The sequence below is a fragment of the Marmota flaviventris genome, chromosome 14, assembly GCF_047511675.1.
Source record: "Marmota flaviventris isolate mMarFla1 chromosome 14, mMarFla1.hap1, whole genome shotgun sequence".
Classification (NCBI taxonomy): domain Eukaryota; kingdom Metazoa; phylum Chordata; class Mammalia; order Rodentia; family Sciuridae; genus Marmota; species Marmota flaviventris.
This window is the reverse complement of record NC_092511.1, coordinates 44,618,307-44,637,456: the sequence shown is the minus strand read 5'-3', so window position 1 is coordinate 44,637,456 and position 19,150 is coordinate 44,618,307. Positions and strand designations below refer to the sequence as shown.

The following is a 19,150-nucleotide window of genomic DNA, read 5'->3' as shown; positions in this document are numbered from 1 at the left end:
AATTTGGCAACATTGGCCTAGAACACTTGGGTATCCCCAGTTATGGAGCTGGGTTGTGGGTGCTCCTTGATAAGGACAGTGCATATGCTCTCTCATCCAGCTTTCCTTGTGCAGCCCAAGGACTGCAGGACTTTTGAGGCCTGCCTCTGTTCCTTGCCTCTGGATAGCCTGGCTCTTAACAAGTGTCCTCAAAATGGCAAATAACATTTATAGATGACCTAGGTGGGAAGTCTTGAGCTTCTCTCCTTGTGGAGTTGGAGTGCAGCCTGGTCAGTGTCAGTAACTGTGATGATCAAATTGGTAGCATGCACATGCTAAAAATAAGCCCTATCTGAATTCTGTCATGGTAAAGTTATCTGTATTGCTAAAATAATTTCTTCTAAAATGTGGAAGGTTGATTTTTTTTCTCTTTAGACTAATGGATTGTGGTGGATGAAAACAGCTCTCTAGGTGTATAGTAACTTGCCCAGGTAAAAAATAATAATCAGAATACAGAATAATCAATGTAGATGGTTGCTAACAACTTTCCCTATCACATAGTTGTCCTTTAAACCTTTCTACTGTCTCAGAAGCTATCTAAGAACAGGGAGGCATTTTTATTATTTTCAGTTGACAGATGAATGCCTGATTTTCTTACTTAAATAGTAGTTAAATTCAGTTTGTAGGGGTTATCAAAGTGTTACTTTTGGTAGAACTGACAGTTTGTAGAGGAATTCAATGGGCCTTCCTAACCTGAAGTGTGTTCACTCAGATTTGAACACCTTAATGTTCAGTACCCAACTCATAGTAGGCAGCTTTTGTTGAATGAATGGATATGTTACGAAAGATAATATTTTAGATCAAAGGTTAGAAACTAGTGTCTCTTCAGCCCAATATCTAGTTTTGTACAGCCTGGGAGCTAAGAATGGTGGCTCAGAGCCACCATTAAGAGGTTGTTAAAAGAACAACAATACAAAGAATATGAATTAGAGACCCTAAAATGCCCATAAAACCTGAAGTTTTTACTGCCTGGCTCTTTAAGGAAAAAGTTTGCTGATTCCTGGTTTATAATCTAAATGCTAACTATTCTCCTTTTCTTTTATACTGTGTTAGATGCACACCAGAATAATCAATGTAGATGGTGGCATCATTGTGATATGTTTGTCACCTACTTAAACAGGTCAGAGTGATTGCCAGATGCTTTGGATTAGGAAGCACAGTTAATTGCAGATGATGAATATTTGATAAAATTCAGACTAACTTGTGCTTATAAGTTTTCAAGAGCTATTTTTGAACATGTCATTGAACCTTTATATTATATGATGTCATGAAATTTTAGAACTGGAAGAAAACTTTCAAATCTTGTCTAACCATTTAGAGAGTATGGAGGTGAAAGGAAATAATGGATGTCTCCAAATGAAATTGCTTTTCAGAAGCAAAGCTTTTAAACCCCAACTGTTTCATTTGATGATTAAAAAAAAAAAAAAACTCAGATTTTGAAGCCAGGAGTACTAAAAATAGAGTTTGGTCAGTTTGTTGCAGTCATCAGCCCCTGGACCGGACAGTGGAATCTAGTTGCTATAATCTGACATCAGACACGTTGTTAAACCTGTCTTCTATTGTTTGCATCTGCTAAGGTAATGGTAATGATCTCATAAGGGTAAGAGGGCTAAAGGAATTTATAAAGTTGTAAATAGTACATTTGTAAAGCATATATTAATATTTGTTAAAGGCAGCAGTGGTTAAAATAATAATGGTCAGTTTTATTAATAGGTATAAAAGTATGAGGAGTCCTCCTTCCCAAGATTAATTATGGCCCTTAAACATTCATCACTGGGCAGATAAGTACCTGATCCTTAAAATTCTAGAGGTAATATTTTTGGTACCTGAAGCCTAATTTCCCAGATAAGTACTCCCTGTCCCATCATTGCTCATCAGATGTGTAATATATATATATATATATATAAAATACACGTTATATATATCTTCAAGCACTTTTGTTAGTACTTTAAAACCAATTTTAATAGTTAAGCCTTGTCAGTTTTCCCTTTTAAAAGCTAAATAACTTCAGAGGTAAATGAATATTAGAGCTGGAGAGGTAAGGGATTATCTTTGGCATGTTTTCTGATTTTAGAGGAACAGATTAACTTGTATTGTAATCTACCCCCAACCCCCCCAAAAAAGATATTGAGTTAGGTTTCTGTAATTGAATTGAGGCTGGTGAGTTGGAGTCATTGAGATATTTTTGTTTAGAGTATGTGCTGTACCTCTAGTATGTAGGCAGTTTAGACAGATGCTTTTTGAGGAAATGTAATTACAAAACTTTACTTGAATTATGCTTATAATAGGCTCTTGTTTTCTTATAGTTTGCAGTGTTGATGTGGGTATTTACCTATGTTGGTGCCTTGTTCAATGGTCTGACACTACTGATTTTGGGTAAGTCTGCAAAACCATTGGAATAAAAAAATTGCAGTGCAAGGAGCTTAAGACATTGTAGTGTAGAATATTCTTAAAAATGATGTAAATTTGAGGTTGTGATAGCTTTAAATAGGTGAACAGATACCGTATTTATTGAAATATACTACTTTAGTTCCTGAAGACTGTTCCACCTAACTAACCATGTAAATCAGAAAATGTGTAGCCTTACCTGATGGTGCAGTCACAAGTCTAATCCGGGAAAAAAAACAACAACAGTGTGATATGATTTGAAATTGAAACTAGGCATAGTTCCTGTAGCCTCACTCAGGTAATTTGTTCCTCTGGAGTGGTACTTTAGATACATCTTGTATATTTGTTTGTTCATTAGGAACACTGCCTGAGTGAGTGTTTCCAGTTTGATAGTTTAATGTTTGTACCCTGAATTGTTCTACTCCTTTAAAGTTTTGAATTTCCTTTTACAGCTCTGATTTCACTCTTCAGCGTTCCTGTTATTTACGAACGGCATCAGGTAATTTCTTAATTGTAATTTAAGAATACAGAGCTCACTCCAAAACCTTATAAAAAGCCTTTGTTGGCACTTAGTAATGCTTAAATAAGATACATCAGCAATGATAATTTTCTAATAATCCTTTTTATTTCCGTTTTCAGGCACAAATAGATCACTATCTAGGACTTGCATATAAGAATGTTAAAGATGCTATGGCTAAGTAAGTATAATCCGCAACTTTTCTAAGGATGAAGTGTGCTGGTTTGAAAATACTATAATCTTTTCATGTTACAGGCATAATGAGTAGCAAATCTCCATCAGAGTGATAAGGGTTGGCAAAATATTTTTTCCTGATATTAACATCATTATTTTCTAGGTTTATTTAGGCATTTTTAATCTGTGAGGCAAAGGTAGCAAAATGATAGGTAATAATTTGGCAGCTTTAGGACTTCCTTTCTTGTATAAGCTAAATAATATATAAGTATCTGTGGGGAAAAGTACCCAGTGATGATAATATTTAGGAAACATAGCCATTTTTTTCTTCTTTATCCCATTTAACTTGTACTTTAATGAAGCACTCAATTGCACTATGACCTTCTTGAGTGAGGTGCAACTTGGTTCCTCTGTTTTTTTAATATGCAAATGTGTGTGATCTTCAGTGTTTGCATTTTAAAACCAGTTTTCTGAAATATTTCTATTGAAATAAAATTTTTCAAAAAAGATATCATAATGATATTTACCTTGACCATTTTTCCCCTTCTTTTCATTTGTAGAATCCAAGCAAAAATTCCTGGATTGAAGCGCAAAGCTGAATGAAAAAGCCCAAAACAATTAACAGTAGTTCATCTTTAAAGGGGATATTCTTTTGATTACATGGGGGAGGGTCAGGGAAGAATGAAACCTTGACATAGCAGTGCAGTTTCACAGATCTTTATTTTTAGCAATGCACTGTTTGAGGAAAAATTACCTGTCTTGACTGCCATGTGTTCATCATCTTAAATATTGTAAGCTGCTATGTATGGATTTAAATTGTAATCATATTTGTTTTTCCTATATGAGGCACTGGTGAATAAAAAGTAATCTGAGAAAACTGTATATTACACTTTGTTGCAGGTAGTCTTGCTGTATTTGGGGGAAGTTGCAGAGAAGGTGGAGCAAGAATAAAACCCCTTTTCACAGTTTGTGCACTGTGTATGGTTGTGTAGATTGATGCAGATTTTCTGAAATAAAATGTTTAGATGAGATCATACCACTAAAGCAGGATTGAAAAAGCTTTGCCTTTTTGGTATGTTCTAGGTGTATTGTGAATTTTACTGTTATATTAATTGCCAATATAAGTAAATATAGTTTATATATATCTATATATAGTGTTTCACAAAGCTTAGACCTTTACCTTCCGGCTGCCCCACAATGTGCTTGATATTTCAGTCATTGGTTATACATGTGTAGTTTCAAAGCACTTAAGCTAGAAAAAGAATATATTTCTAGGAGCACTACCATCTGTTTTCATCTTGAAACAATGCCACATACATAGAACTCCAAAATAAAATTTCATTGCACAAAACTTACTGTAGTTAATTTTGTCACAAACTCTGGGTCTATATGGACTGAATCTAATGCTTCCAAAAATGTTGTTTGCAAATATCAAACATTGTTATGCAAGAAATTATAAATTGAAGACTTACACCATTGTGGTTTAAGCTGTACTGAACTAAATCTGTGGAATGCATTGTGAACTGTAAAAGCAAAGTATCAATAAAGCTTATAGACTTAAAATGTGTTTGGTATTTTGATTTCATAAAAGTGTGACAGATTGTGTACACAAAGGGTAGACTTTGCTTCAACCAGTTAGAGTGGCAATTTGTGCTTTTAGAGTTTCAGCTATATTTACTTCAAACAAAGGTCAAAGAACATGTTTACATAATCAAATTTATTTGACACCAAAATGTTTTTAAATTTTATACTTTGAAAATAAATTCATGCACCAATATTTTAACATGTAGAATACAGTGCAGGATTTATGAACATACATAAAATTATACCATATAAATGTTTACAAATAAGATTTAAGAAGTTTTCTTGACACAGACACTATTGCTCTTTAAATAGTTGTACATATCATTTCTCAGTTCATTTTTTTGTCCACATGGTTATTTGAATACAAGATCCAATTCAGTATGAAAGGTCAGTAGTACAATATAGGCAGACATGGTTATCACTCAGCATCACCAGTCACATGGTTACAGAAAACAATTAGAACTGCATAGGGACTCTACTGTGGGCCCAACAACCTATTAGTGGATTAATGTAAGGCATTAATAAATTGGCATATAAAAATAACTTAATGAGTAATCTAATCATTTAGAATGCTGAAGCACTTCTGTGGTAGATGTTAATCTATTCTTTAATTGAAAATGCTTCATTTCACCTTTTCTCTAAACTGACAACTGCAAATAGCCAGGAACTCAAGTTTCAGAATTTCAGTGCACTGACTGACGGGACTAGTTGGCGTCTGTGCTTAGCCACCTTTCCTCTCAGTGATTGCTGTCAGCCCCATCCAACAGTTAGTGGTTGACTGTGTATAAGTTGACTTGAGGGGCTTTAGAGATGGCTTCAAATTAATATTGCCCAAACATATTCTGTTGGACAACTACCTCAGGAGCTCAAAGCTGAGTTATTTTTTTTCATAATTTTGATTCAGCAAATATTCTTCAGACTTAGGACTCTGTTCTGCAGAATTTGAAAATCTGGACTTGACTCTGTTCTGCAGAATTTGAAAATCTGGACTTGTCATAGTTCACCCCACTCGACCCCACTCCACCAGTGGTAAAAACCAAGGTGTAGCTTCAGGTCACCTCATGTGTTACCATTTAAAGATTTAACAAGACAAATCAGTTCAATTCCATTTGGTCATACTTGAGTTTTATTTGTTTTCCTTTTCTGTTTTGTAATAGAGGTTTGTTTTGATTTCTAGTTTGAATTTTGTAGGTTTGGCACTAATCTAATGAAAATTCATTCTACTTTCTACTGAACTTAAGTTCCTTTGCTGCTCACCTTCCTTATAACCACCATTTCTCAAGCAATTAACTGATGTCTGTCATTTACAAAGCCTTGACAAACACAGGACATGGATGACAGAGTGAATCTGCTAAGGGTCCTGCAGCCCTCCTCAGTTTTGAAGTTTTAGCACCATATGTAGAAAGGAGATAAACTTTGTGGGAGGTGAGACAGCAGCCCACACACTGGAAACTTTCAAAGGCACTTAATGGATATAAAACTGCAAAGGAAACATTAAAAAATTAAGTTTCTCAACTTGTTTATAACATGGCTCATTTGGTTTTGAAAGCTAGATGTGGAGAACAGGCTATTTCTAGTACTTCAGTGCATCTAACTTAAGCTGTGTTCAACTTATTTGTAAAAATGAACATTCTTGAAGTATTATAGAAACAGAATAGCAAAACATCTTTTGTAAAAGTTTTGATGCAAATTAAAAGCTACATATTGGTTAGGGTTAACTGAGGATTTAAATTTTGTTATTGGGCTACATCATCAGGATTTGTCAATGTAGTTAATACATTTAGTTTTTAATCTCCTGGAGAGAGACCAGCAGACTTTACATTTTAGAACTTTACCTTCCCTCTTGGCATCACAGTTTTGGAGAGTCCAGATTATGGGAGCAGTCATAGAATTTCACTAGCATTTGGAGCTTGTGCGTGCCCGCAGCATCGTAGGCATTTCCCAGCAGCTTCGGCACCACCTCGGCACTGCCTCTGCATTTGCTGGGTTGTAGCAGTAGCAGCAATAATAACTATTATAAGAAATTTCTGCATTTACAGACATCGCCACACAAATACACTGAAAAAGAGAGACCAAATAGTCATTTTTGTATGGCTGGACATACGTCAAATGGCAAACAAACAATCTTGCCAGGTGTTCAGGAATCAAGCTCAGGAGATGTGTTGAACATTTTTAATAAACAAGGAATCTTGACTCCAATTAAGACTTACAGGTCCCCCCCACCATGGCTCTTTTTATTTAAAAAGGGTTTTTGTTTGTTTGTTTGTTTGCTTTGGCTCTTTCAGCAGCTTGAGCGTCTTGTGCTGAATGTGGTGAGAACTTTTGAAAACGACTTTACACTCTCTCCTGTTACTATCAGAAAGGTTTTATCGATGCCACTCGAATTGGAGAGCTCTTTTGAGAGTTTAGCACAGAGCCAGGGATCATAGTGTACTCACATGCCTACCAAGGCCTGCAGGCCCTGCATTTTTACAGTTAATTCTAAAGAAGACTTGTATAGGAAACAAGTCACCTATCTCCTGCACTGGGGTGACCAATTGACTTAGGTCTCTTGTTCCTAGTTTGTTCAGTCTGACTGGTTCTCTGAATGGGTGTTTACACTCTGTAGCTGCCAGTACTATCAAGAGTTCAAGTGCCAGCAACAGTTGGCACTGCAAGGTAGCTCCTAGACAGGCATCAGAAAGCCTCGTTGGTGCCATGTTCTATGCAGTGCTTTTGGGTGGGAAGTAGATTCAAGTCTTATGTTTACCACAACGTAACTTAGACTACTAAAGATATTAGAATACATGTGTTTTATATCCCTTTAAGAATTTTGCTTGGGTTGAATGGAAAACAACATTCATACTGCAAGAAAGTCTTCTGATATCAGATGTAGAAAATCTTGAGAATCACTTAGTCCTGTTCCTCCATGCTCTTAAATATCCTTGGTGAAGAGACAGAAGGCAGCTGCCTACTCTGAAGTGCTTAGAAGGCTAATACTATTTGTGGAGCAGTTCAGTATGCATTCATCTAAATTACTGGCTTCCCCAGGCACAGCTCATGTAGAACCATGTGCCTCTTTCACACTAAGGTCAAAAGCTGCCCTAGATGGTAGCATAAATAGCAAGGTGGGGTTCTCTTGCCACTAACTAGCACTGGGCCTTAGTATTACTTCTCATCTGATCTCATGTCACATTGGCTAGCACTTGCCAAGGGCAACCTAGGCACAGTGTTGTATTTTGAAAACTTCACTTGGCTGGGGATTAATCATGCATCCTAAAGACACTGGTGACTGGGAATTCTTAAAAAAGACATGGATGAATTCTACTCTGTCAATGATGCCTGCCAGCTGTCCAGCCACCTTTGTACCTACCTCTCCAGCAATGATCAGAGTAGTTGTTGCATGACAGATTGGGTTGAACATCACAATCTGAATACCTTATACTTTAAAAAGTCCTTTCTTTCATTAGGACTCAGTAATATTTCCCATTTATTGTCCCACATCGTCAGCTCTTTGCCATGTCCCTGGCAGAGCCTGGCCCAAAGGATACCTGAGATGGGGAGTGAGAGAAGGAAGGCCTGAGGAGTCAGGACCAGATTAACCATGTTAGTACCTGCAGTCGTCTCCTCCAGTGCTGACCACATACTTGTCATCGTAAGAGAAACGGATATTTGTCACATGAGCTGAGTGACCAAAGTAACGTTTATGTTTGGCCTGTAAGAAAAGGAAAATGGAGATAGTTAAGGGATCCTGCTCCTCCTAGCAACTACAGAGCACTTTCAAGACTCACACCCCCATCTCTCCAGAACTTCTTTACTCGGGGGATTCCCACTGGGGCTGAACAGCATCAGCCAGCCAGCCTTTTGCTGACTTTCCTGTCTCATCTTGCTCCACTTGTGGCCATTTTGTCCACCTTCCATCATTCCTTCTCTCAGGTTCCAGAGGGAGATGAAAAGGTTAGTCACTGTCAGATCTTCACAGGGTTGGGACAAGATGCCTCTCTCCCCCAGATACCACCTGGATGTGGCCATTATATCCCATAGACTTCAGAAGAGCCCAGAAGCAGAACAGGGAAGTTACTCGGGAAGACTCACAAATTTTTCTGTGCAAGGAAAATCAAACAGCTTCACCAGCCCAAAATCATCTCCTGTGACAATGTTCAGGCCAGCATGAGTCACACACGCACAGTTGACATCAGCCTTGTCAGCATTTCTTGGCCAAATGCCAATGACTTCGTCCCCTAGAATGCTGTTCATCAGGAAGAAATGTTAGGGGGAAGACACATGAGCAAGTCCTGTGGACAGTCATTCCCTCCTAGGGATAGGAGGAATATTTTGCATAATCCAGTATGGTCATGTGGCTCTTCTGTCAAAGCATCCATCCGCCCCCCTTCTATACTCTTGTGCCAGCTCTTACTATTACTTCTCTCATTCTCCCACACTCCAGAAAAGTTACCCCCATCATTAATTCTCTCCCTCTTCCCTCTAGTCCTCAGTATGTGAATGAGAAGGAGAAGGGAAAGAAGGCTCCTTCAGACTCAAAAGTTGAATCTTCTCTTGCTGACAGCGATTCTGGCCCTCTCATTCCCTTCTGGTGACTGGAAGTTTCACTGTGTACCTGGGCTTGGCCAAGAGACAGGAATTGGCTGCCCTCTGAACTTCTTGGCTGGGATTAGGAACTTGGAGTGACTACATGAAAAAAGGACTTCACATTTCAAAAGCCCTGATCAGATCAAGCCATCAGCCTATACCAGTGCCAAGAAGTCTACCCCCCACCCCACCCCACCCCCAGGGGGAAAAAAAAAAGAGCTCTGCCTCTGTCTGCACTTCTGCAGATCCTGGCCATCACAAATCCAGAGGCAGAGCCAGGGACAAAAGACTCCCTTATGGGCTTCCTTAAGAAGTGCTTTCTTCAGTTACCTTGTCCAGGAAGCCCAGGTGATCTTCTCAATGACCATGGCTTCAGTTACCTGCTTCCCCAAGGGGACCTCATGCACCTGGCGCTTATAGGCTCCTGTTGACACCTGCAAGTGGAAGGGAACCCGAGTTCATCAACTTTCTCAGTCCAAAGACTTCCCTTTTGGGGTGCTATTCTGAGGATAGGCCCAGACTCTGAATCTATAGGGCTTTTCTCAAAATCCAAGGTCAGATCCAGGCCACAAAGCCCGGGACCAGCCCACGGCAAAATTCAGAGCACAGGGTGTTTTTCCATCATTTTCTCACCGTTTCCCAAAGTCCTAAGGCAGTGTTTCCCAAGTGATGCTGACAGCATCATCTGGAAACCTGTTAGAAACAAATTCTCAGTAGCACACCAGACCTGCCAAATCTGCCATTTCAAGAGTGGGGCCCAGAAATCTTAAAGCCCCCAAGTGTTTCTGAAACAGGCATCCCTGTCGTCAGAGAAAGTGTGGTATGAAGATAAGGCAAGTTTTCTCATGGACAGCAGCTGCTGAAATGAATTGTCTAGGACCTGATCTAGAGTCTTCTATAGGAAATGGATCACCTTTTGCACAGTCAAGGTCATCTGCTAGCACCTGCCAGTCAATGGCTACTGCCTACATCTTTACCCCACTCTCTTCCCAGGGTGCCTCTACTCCAGCCACCCAGGCTTTCCTTCTGTTCATGTAATGAGCAGGGCTCTCATGCAGATGGCCTGGAACAGTGTTTCCGCCCCTCTGTTAGCTACCTCCTACGCATCCTACAGACCTCAGCTTAAATATCAATTGCTCAGACAGGAAGCAAATCTAAATTCAGCACCTTGCTAAATGCTCCCCAGCACCCTTTACTTCGCCTTTTTCTTAGCATGCAATCACAGACTGTAATTAGATGTATATTTTGTAATTGTTTAATGCTTTATCTTCTCCGCAATTGATCAAGTTCCAAGAGACAGGGACCAAGCCCATTTTGTCTGTCCAAACACCTAGCATCATATCTGGTTCAGTAAATAGCTGATGAATGAATGAATGCATTCTCTCTCCTTTTGTGGTGAATACCTAACCTCAGGCTCACAAATACATAGTATTTGTTGAGTGCTGCAGAAATCTTTCTTTTGATTTCAGCTGTCAGTCCCAAGACTGGGACCCCTCTCAATTTCAATCCCTCTTCCTCACTGGTCATCTCCTTGGGGACCCAATGATGAGTTCTTACTCCAGATCCACCATCTGGAATTCAGGTCCCAAGCATGGAGGGGCCACACTACCCAGCAGATTTTGGAAATAAAATGAGTAAACATAAGTGATACAAGCCTTTGTGCAGCCCCAGAGGACTAGAAATTAAGAAGTTTTGAAAGGGAGATGGTGAGGGGAAGCTAAAGAGTTTCCTAGTTTGTTTTTATTTATTTATTTTTTTACTGAAAAAAATTAAAGTGCTCTTTACTTTTAAATTTTTTAACTATTCTAAATTTCTCTAAGCCTCTATTTCTAAATTTATAAAACAGAAAAAGTAAAAGTACTTAAAGGTTTCCTGTGAAGAGTAAAACAGCATGTAACTAATATAAACTATTATTACTATTACAGTTATTTTTGGTTGCCCTTGACATAAGTAAACCCCAGGCATACCTGAATGTATTTGCTATCCGCAGAAAAGTCCATCTGAAGGACAAAGCTTGGGATATCTCTGCAGTAGCCAGTGCGGTTCAGACTTGTGCCCTGAGTGAGGTCATAGAAGTCAACTGTGTGCTCAGAAGAACCAACAGCTAAGAATCGGTTGTCTGGGCTGATTCTAGAAAAAGCAATCCAAGAGCATGGCCCATGAGGAGGCTGCTTGGGGCTGGTCAGGCATGGAGGCTGCTCTTTGATAGACCTCCCAGGCCCAAAGGCAGTGAGATCCTCCTTGTGACCTATATATGGGCGGCTTCTCCCTACAGTCTGTGGAATTCAACAATTTTTCTGGCTCAGATCCCACAGAAGGAAACAACTGTGTGCAGCCTTTTGTAGAATGATATCATATCTTATAAGCAGTTTTGCCACACTCATGTGGAAATTAGCAAAGACACGTCCAAGAATGAACACGTGAGGGGGCAACCTTTCATAGTTGGCTTGTGAAAGTGGCCCTCACATATCTGCTCCTCATTCCAGCCACAGCCCTTCTGGAAGGAACCCACTGGTAGAAGACAGTCTGCTTATGTACCTGATATCTTGGATGGCAGATTTCCGGTCTCGTTTTTTCCCCCAGACTTTCAGGCTGTTCACCAACAAGATGACAAACTCTCCATTCTTCATGCCAATAGCCACCATGTCCCCATCAGGGCTGTAGGCTGCACACCTGGCTGCATGGCCCAGGTTCACCTTGTTGAGCAGCTTCTACATTAAAATAAGGAAAGTCCCCTGAGCCCTTGCCTCCTCTCTTGCTGGTCTCCAGGGAAAATTCTGCACCAGGCCAGAATACTCAGGCTGCTAGCCCCTGTAGGCCACTACACCTCCTGCTTCTCATAATAAATGTCCCTCAGTAGCCAGGGTAACAGCATGTTTGATTATAACATCTTGGGGGACAGGATGTTTTAGGACAGGGTTGGGCAAATTTTTTCCGTAAACTTAGGTAACCTGTCAAAATATTTCAGACTACGTGCCACATGATCTTTGGCATAACCACTCAACTCTGCCTTGCAGCACAAAAGTTACCACCGATAACACATAAACAATTGAGAGTGGCTTAGTTGTAGAAATAGGTCATTGGCCAGATTTGGCCATTGGGTCATAGATTGACAACCTTTTACTTAGGGGAAAGAATGTGAACCTCAGCACCTGCTAGCACAAATCCTGAGCTCTGTCACTTACTAGCTGGGTGTATTTGGGTCAGTCACTTCCTAGGTTTCCCATTTACAAGGAAATTATATTAATATTGGTTTTGGAAGGTTTTTATAAGCATTAACAACCATGCATATGAAGTACCTGTACACAGTAGGTATTCAATAAACAACAGCTGTTAATTTAAAAGTTAACAGGAGTGTAACAACTACATTTATGCATTTGCATGTCTATTTGTTGACCTTTGTACTAAATAACAGGACAAAAATTTAGTAGCCATTATGAGATAAAATCAGGTATTTTAATCATTAGAACTTAAGTACTTGTTTTGGATTAGATGAAGTGGGAAACATTTTTTCCCCTGGTCTATTCTTTGCTGTTTTACCTTTGTCTCAGATGAATTTAAAATTGTTTTTCCAACTTCTAAAAGAAAACTTCTTGTAATTTTGGTGGAAGTACAGTAGAAATGTGTGACATTTTAAATTATTTTTAGTCTTTCCATCCAGGGAAGATGTGATTTTTATTTTTTTAGATTTTGTGGGTTCTTCCATGTAAAGAGAATCATCGTCTCAATTAGATAGATTATCCCTGTACTTTATGAGTTCATATACAGACACACAGCTACAAGACAGGCTGGGTGTGTGAGGGGACTTTTATTATTAGGCTTTCTAACTTAATTATTGACTTCTGGCTGATGGTTTGTCCCACCTGTCCCCCATCTCTGGCTTAACACCAGCCCCCTCCTCACTATGCTCCCACTTTTGGGGTATCTGAGTTGGGCAGAGTGAGTCCCTCACCTTGTCAGCCAGGTCCCAGATCCGGGCTGTACCATCATTGCTGGCAGAGATGAAGATGTCCTTGGAAGGATGTGTGGCCAGGCCCCAGATCTCCCCCTCCATGTGTCCATCAATAAGGATATTAGAAGCAGCATTTTTTTCACCAACTTCAATTATTTCTCCATCTTTGGTTCCTACTAAAATTTTTCCCTGTTATAATCAAAATACTATTAGAAAGAGGACAACTGTAGGATTCCATTCATATGAAGCACCTAGAGAAGTCAAACCCAGAGAGATGGAAAGCAGAATGAAGTTGCCAGGGACAGGAGGGAAGAGGAGTTGGCATTTAATGAGGTCAGAGCTTCAGAGACGGAAAGTTCTGTGGATGGGTGGTTGCACAACAAAGTAAATGTCCTGTCACCAGACTGTACCCTTTAAAATGGCTGAAATGGTTTTATGTATATTATGCCACAATAAAAAAAAAACATTTAAAAACCACTATTAGAGAAACTTAGGAAAGTTGCTTTGCTATGTTGCTATTAAAAGAGGAAAAGCATACAGGTGATTTGCTTTTAACAACTAAACTGTCTCAAGTGGCTCCCTCCATCCTTCTTGTTTTGCCTTTTCTTCATCAACTACCTTGGGTGGGTTGAACCCAGAGTTCCTATCATCCAACTGCTGCTAGAATATTCCAGGGATTCACAACAAGCTCACTACAGGGTGGGGCAGCCAATCCTTGTTCTTGGACAGCTCAGACATTTAATAAGTTCTTCCTTGCGGGGAACAAAGATCTACTTCCTGACAACTTCCTGGTTCTGGGCCTACTCCTCCCTACGTCTCCCATAATTACTATCCCAGATGACTGTCATTTAACCTTTTTTAAAAATTTGTTCTTTTTAGTTATTTATGACAGTTGAATCTATTTTGATCTATTTATACAAGCACGGAATATATCTTATTCTAATTAAGATCCCAGTCTTGTGGACACACATGAAGGTGAGATTCACTGTGGTGTATGCATATATTTACACAGGAGTGTTACATCAAACTCATTCTGCTGTCTTTCCTATTCCTATCCCCCGATTGTTATTTAACCTTAAAAATAAAATTCCCAGTATGTGGACACCAACTCAGTTTTGCCTTTCTCATGAAGAACAACTAGAAAGCAAATTCTTAGGCTGATACCAATTTAAAAATATTATATACACAGGCTATTAAATAGAGGTTAAATTATTTGTTTACAAGTGCATCAAATCTCCTGGGGGTATTTAAGATAGGAGAATAAAGAAAACACGCAGGTTGAGGCTGTACCCCTGAGATTCTGATTTGCAGCTCAGATGTTTTTGAAACTTAGCCAAAGTATGAGTTGAAAACCAATGGCCTTGAGCCAGACAGTTTGGCCCCAACATTCTCCCTACTGGCCTCATAACTCTAGACATGGCAAATTATTTAATCTGTTTGTAAGAATATAATCGATAATAGCAGCTGACATCTCCTGGATGACCACATGCCAGGTGTAACGAAGAGCACTAACGGATGATGCGCAGTCCTCACAACAATGGCGGGTGAGTGAAGGTTAGGAAACACGCCCAGGGTCACCCAGCCAGCTCTTCCTGAGGAAGTCACAGTTTACCCGGGTCCATCTGACTCAGCTAGGCTACACCCCACTGCAGTACAATCCACATCTTGAAGGTTTAAGAATTCTCTCTTTCTTGGCCAGGGCCCCAGAGGACAGCTCAGGGAAGACCAGCCAGGCTCACCTTGCCACGGCACACAGAGCGCACACACTCCACCAACTGGCCTGTCTCCAGTTGGAAGGCCCGACAGCGTTTCATCTCCTGGTCCCACAATTTTACGGCACCTCCTTCTTTGGTCCTAAAAAAAAACAAAACAACAACAACAAAACAAAAAAAAAAAACCATGAAGAAGCACTCAGCCTGTTGTCCTAAGATTTCCCCATGACCCTTCCCCAACTTCTTCTCCCACTCCTCAAGGTCTTGGGGACCCAGGACCGGCAGGATATCCCCTACTGGTAGGCCCTGCTGATGAGCCATGGCAACCTAAAACGCCTTCAATGTACTGTCTTTGCAGAAAATAAATCTGGAAAGTCAGACTGTGTTTTCATGACACCAACTAAGAATGTTTCTCTTGTCTTTGTGCTTCATTGTTCAGGCTTTCCTGTGTCACTGGAACTTCTGTCCCTTCTTTTCACTTCTCCTTCCTCCCTTCCCCTAGAGTTCCTCAGAGTAGCACTGGAAACAGCAGAGTTCCTGTTGCTTGAATGCCCCAGTTTATTTAAGAATACCTCTCACATTTTTAAACTACCAGGAACCCACCCTTCTACTTCTCTCTTATTTATGTGGTTTTGGGCCTCGGCCCTCTTAGAGAGCTGACAGACTGAACTCCCTAATGCAGAAAAGATAGGAGAACAACCATCTGCATTTTCCCCAAGTTCAGAAAGCTTCTGTTAGTTTCTCCCAAGACATTAACAAAAGACAAACTGCTTGCAAGAGGAGCTTCTGCTTACGGCCGCTCTTTCCCACCAGTCACGATGAGCCCGTCCCGGAGAGTGGTGTACATTGTAAACACGGGGCCTGTGTGTGCCTTGGCCACCAGCCGGATGAGAAAGTGGTCCTTCCAGACATAGACATCTCCATTGATGGCACCCGTGAACGTGAGGTTGTTCTGCAAACAAAGGGACATTTCCACACCAAGAGCACACTCAAGAGGGTCTCTTCCCAAGCCACCTGCTTCCTTATTTCTCTTGAACAAGACCTGTACAGTCAATTTTGTCTTCTTCATTAAGCAAAGCAGAAGAATTTGCAGGAAAATCACAAAAAGCATAAAGCAATTACCTGGCTTTGAAATTCACCCTTTATAGTTGGTTTTGGGCATTTTATTTCCCCACTGAGTGCAGTGCTGTATACACAAGAGCATGGCCTGGGGGACATCAGGGGAAGGGCCAGCTTCAGCCCAAGAGGAAACTTTCCTGGGACTCATCTATAAAGTGGATAAATCCACACACAGAGGACCAAGAATTGACTGCATTCCAAAAAGTCCCTGGGAGCTTGCACAGGCTGAGGGACTCCAGAGTCACTTAAGGGCAGCAGCTGAGGGTTGTGTGGAGCAAGAGATTTGGAAAGAAAAAGGACCACCACCTAGCTGTGGAAATTATTCCCAGCATCCTCAGAGCTATGTATTCAAGGTCTGCCTCTGGAATCATCTCCTTCAGAGGTGTGTGTGTGTGTGTGTGTGTGTATGTGTGTGTGTATGTGTGTGTGTTGGTCCTACTCTTTCTGATCAGTAGTTCGAGGAAAACATGGGGAAAAAACTCACCCATCTGTACTAAGAAAAGGGAATAATGGTTACTAAGAAGCCAGGAGAGGAGGCTAGGGTTGTGGCTCAATGGTACAGTACTTGCCTAGCATGTGTGGGGCACTGGGTTCGATTCTCAGCACCTCATATAAATAAATAAAATAAAGGTCCATTGACACTCCCCCCCCAAAAAAAAATGCAGCAGCAGCAGCCAGGACAAAAGAGATAAGGTAGAAATGGGGCTTCTTGCTTTTTCAGCTTCTTGGCTAAATTTCAACCCCCCACCCTCATATCTGGGGAGAGAAGTGAGAGGGATTCCGGGTCTCTACTGGGGAAGCATCAGTTGGAACTCACAGCACCGAAGGCCACTGACAGCATCGTCTGCATCTTGGCAGCCTCCATGGACCCAATGACTCCTTTCTTGTAAAGCAGGGCGCTGCCTGCCAGGGTCCAGAACTTCATGTGTTTGACCCCGACAGATACAAACTGTGTGTCGGAGTCAGGGCGAAATTCCACCACAAATATGCGCTCCAGGTGACCCCCTCGGCTGGCAACCTTGGCACCTGTAGGGGTGACAGCATCCAGTGAGGCCAGTCCTTCCTCAGGGCACACGCTAGGCCAGGGAAGCTACAGCCTAGATGGGTTCCCACCCCAGTGGGCTTCAGGCCCACCTCAGTGTTCCTTCAACAGCACCCTCTCCCCTTCACACTCTGTCTCCAAAGACTGGAGCGAGAGTATGTCTAGGAAATTTCCAGAGCTAGGAACTGCAAATGGGAACCCCAGCCCCTAACCCCACCTAGGTGTCCAAAAACAGAGCAGAAAAGGATGGCCCCAGAGAGGGAAGCTCCCAGACAGGAGGAAAAGGCAGAATGACTTAGGGCAGCCCCACCTCCCTACTCCAGCATCACCAAGGAGTCCCCCCACCCCCGCTGTCCCCCACAGGAAGCCAAATCCCCTTCCAGGGTACCAATGGGGACTCACATTCCTTTAGAAAACTTATTGCTCTCCAACATTTCTGAGATAGTTTTCTTAAAAAAAAAAATTCTCCATATTCCTTTTTACATTGTGGGTTTATTTTACCTTTAATATTTAATTCTGAAGTTTTTTCCTTAATCCATTTTTTTGTAGTCTCCTGAGTTTTATTTAACCTTTGTCTTAATCAAATCCCAAATCTACTATTTATTTACTTTCATGCCTCAGTTTTCTCGCTATAAATTTGGGATACTAATAGCTTCGTTTTATAAGGTGTTGAGGATTCAAAGGGATTTACATAGTGAAGCTTTCAGGGCAGCTATAATCATCGCTTCTTTACCTCCTTTTAAAATTCCTTGGTCTCCATTCTTTTTTTACCTGTATTTTAAATCTACCTTTTTTGATGTCATTAATTTTTATTTTAAACTTGGTACTTTTTCTTTCAAGTTTCAAAATTTAACATTCTCAGGGTTTTCATTCCAACTTTTAGTTTCCCCTCCCTTAATTATTTATGCAAATCTTTTTACCTCTCCTCTTATCATTTTGCATTTATTTATTTGTTTTGACCATGGCTTTCTGGTAGAATGGTGGTGGTGGGGTGTTAAGGCAGCTGGGCCTGTAGCTGTCCCTCAGATGCTCCCTAAAGGAAGCCCTTTCTAGGAGAGGCCCAGGGCACTTCTCGCTGTAATTCTCTCTCTCCAGTTGGAATCCAGGACATACTGTAAAATATATCTCACTACCTTGGCTCAGAATGTTTTAAAGTCCATGGTCTCCAAGGTTATCATAAACAGTTAAAAGACAATAGACTGAGAGAAAGTACTCAAAACTCTTATAATTGACGTTAATAATCTAAGAGCAACAAACCATGAATAAACCACCTTCCCATCCCCAGTAGAGAAAGGATTTGAATAGGTGAATTAAAGAAGAAACAATCCAAGTGATCAAAAGAGATGGAAAAAGAATGAGATAAGATGCATGTTTTTTTAAGCCTCTGTTCTTTCCTTGTTTGAATCTCATGGGTATTTCTAACTATGGCGACATCTGTATTCCTCTTTGCATTGGCTTCTAGTCTGCTCACAGTGAATTACATAATCTTGTCTAGGACCCAACAGCATGCATTTTATGTAATAAAAGTTCATTTAAAATCTCATTTTATTCTATTATATACACACATCTTCCCCCAAGTAATACTTTAGCAAAAGAGGAAGATATAATATGCTCTGTTGTGATAAGAAAAGTTTTTGTAAACCTCTCCAGACACATGTTATTTATTTGTAAGTAGGACTTGATGTGGAGGAAAAGGTACATTAGAGAAGTAAGGGAGAGGAAGGGACATGTCCACAGTCAACTGGGAGGAGGTGTGGCTGGGAACAGTCTGCTGGATGTTACCTCTGGCTCAGAACCCTTCTGCACAGATTGATTCCAACAGAGACAACAGGAGAACATTACCAAAGAGCAGCCTTCTGTTCTCTCTGGGAGCTTATTTAAAGACCTGGGTCCTCTAGTCCTCCCTCAGGAGGTCAGAAGAGGCTCCAGGTAAGCAAGAGTCTGTGCCAAGTTAGGGCCAGAGCAGATTCTGCCTGGAGGACAGATGAAAGAAGTCGGAGAGGAAACCTGAACTTAGACAAGTCTGCGTGTAGGAACCCTGCTCTCACTCCCGC

At 40.7% G+C, this 19,150-nt stretch overlaps 2 protein-coding genes across 5 annotated transcripts in view; one reads left to right on the top strand and one right to left on the bottom strand.

Moving 5' to 3' along the window:
- Rtn4 (reticulon 4) overlaps positions 1-4,681 on the top strand; it is a 60,730-nt gene extending 56,049 nt beyond the window's left edge. For 3 of the 4 annotated variants that reach the window (XM_027934333.2, XM_027934332.3, XM_071601572.1), the window contains 4 exons: positions 2,346-2,415; positions 2,880-2,926; positions 3,067-3,125; positions 3,679-4,681. In XM_027934333.2, the coding sequence (XP_027790134.2) occupies positions 2,346-2,415; positions 2,880-2,926; positions 3,067-3,125; positions 3,679-3,721 (219 nt within the window). In that variant the 3' untranslated portion in view covers positions 3,722-4,681. The other variant, XM_071601571.1, reaches the window with a different exon arrangement.
- A 241-nt stretch (positions 4,682-4,922) lies between these two features.
- Eml6 (EMAP like 6) overlaps positions 4,923-19,150 on the bottom strand; it is a 254,447-nt gene continuing 240,219 nt past the window's right edge. The window contains exons 32-41 of the mRNA XM_027934520.2: positions 16,872-17,080; positions 15,730-15,887; positions 14,963-15,077; positions 13,224-13,412; positions 11,810-11,982; positions 11,239-11,401; positions 9,602-9,705; positions 8,777-8,930; positions 8,296-8,396; positions 4,923-6,760 (exon numbers count right to left, since the gene is read on the bottom strand). Coding sequence (XP_027790321.2) covers positions 6,736-6,760; positions 8,296-8,396; positions 8,777-8,930; positions 9,602-9,705; positions 11,239-11,401; positions 11,810-11,982; positions 13,224-13,412; positions 14,963-15,077; positions 15,730-15,887; positions 16,872-17,080 — 1,391 coding nt within the window. The 3' untranslated portion in view covers positions 4,923-6,735. The remainder of the gene's footprint in view (positions 6,761-8,295; positions 8,397-8,776; positions 8,931-9,601; positions 9,706-11,238; positions 11,402-11,809; positions 11,983-13,223; positions 13,413-14,962; positions 15,078-15,729; positions 15,888-16,871; positions 17,081-19,150) is intronic.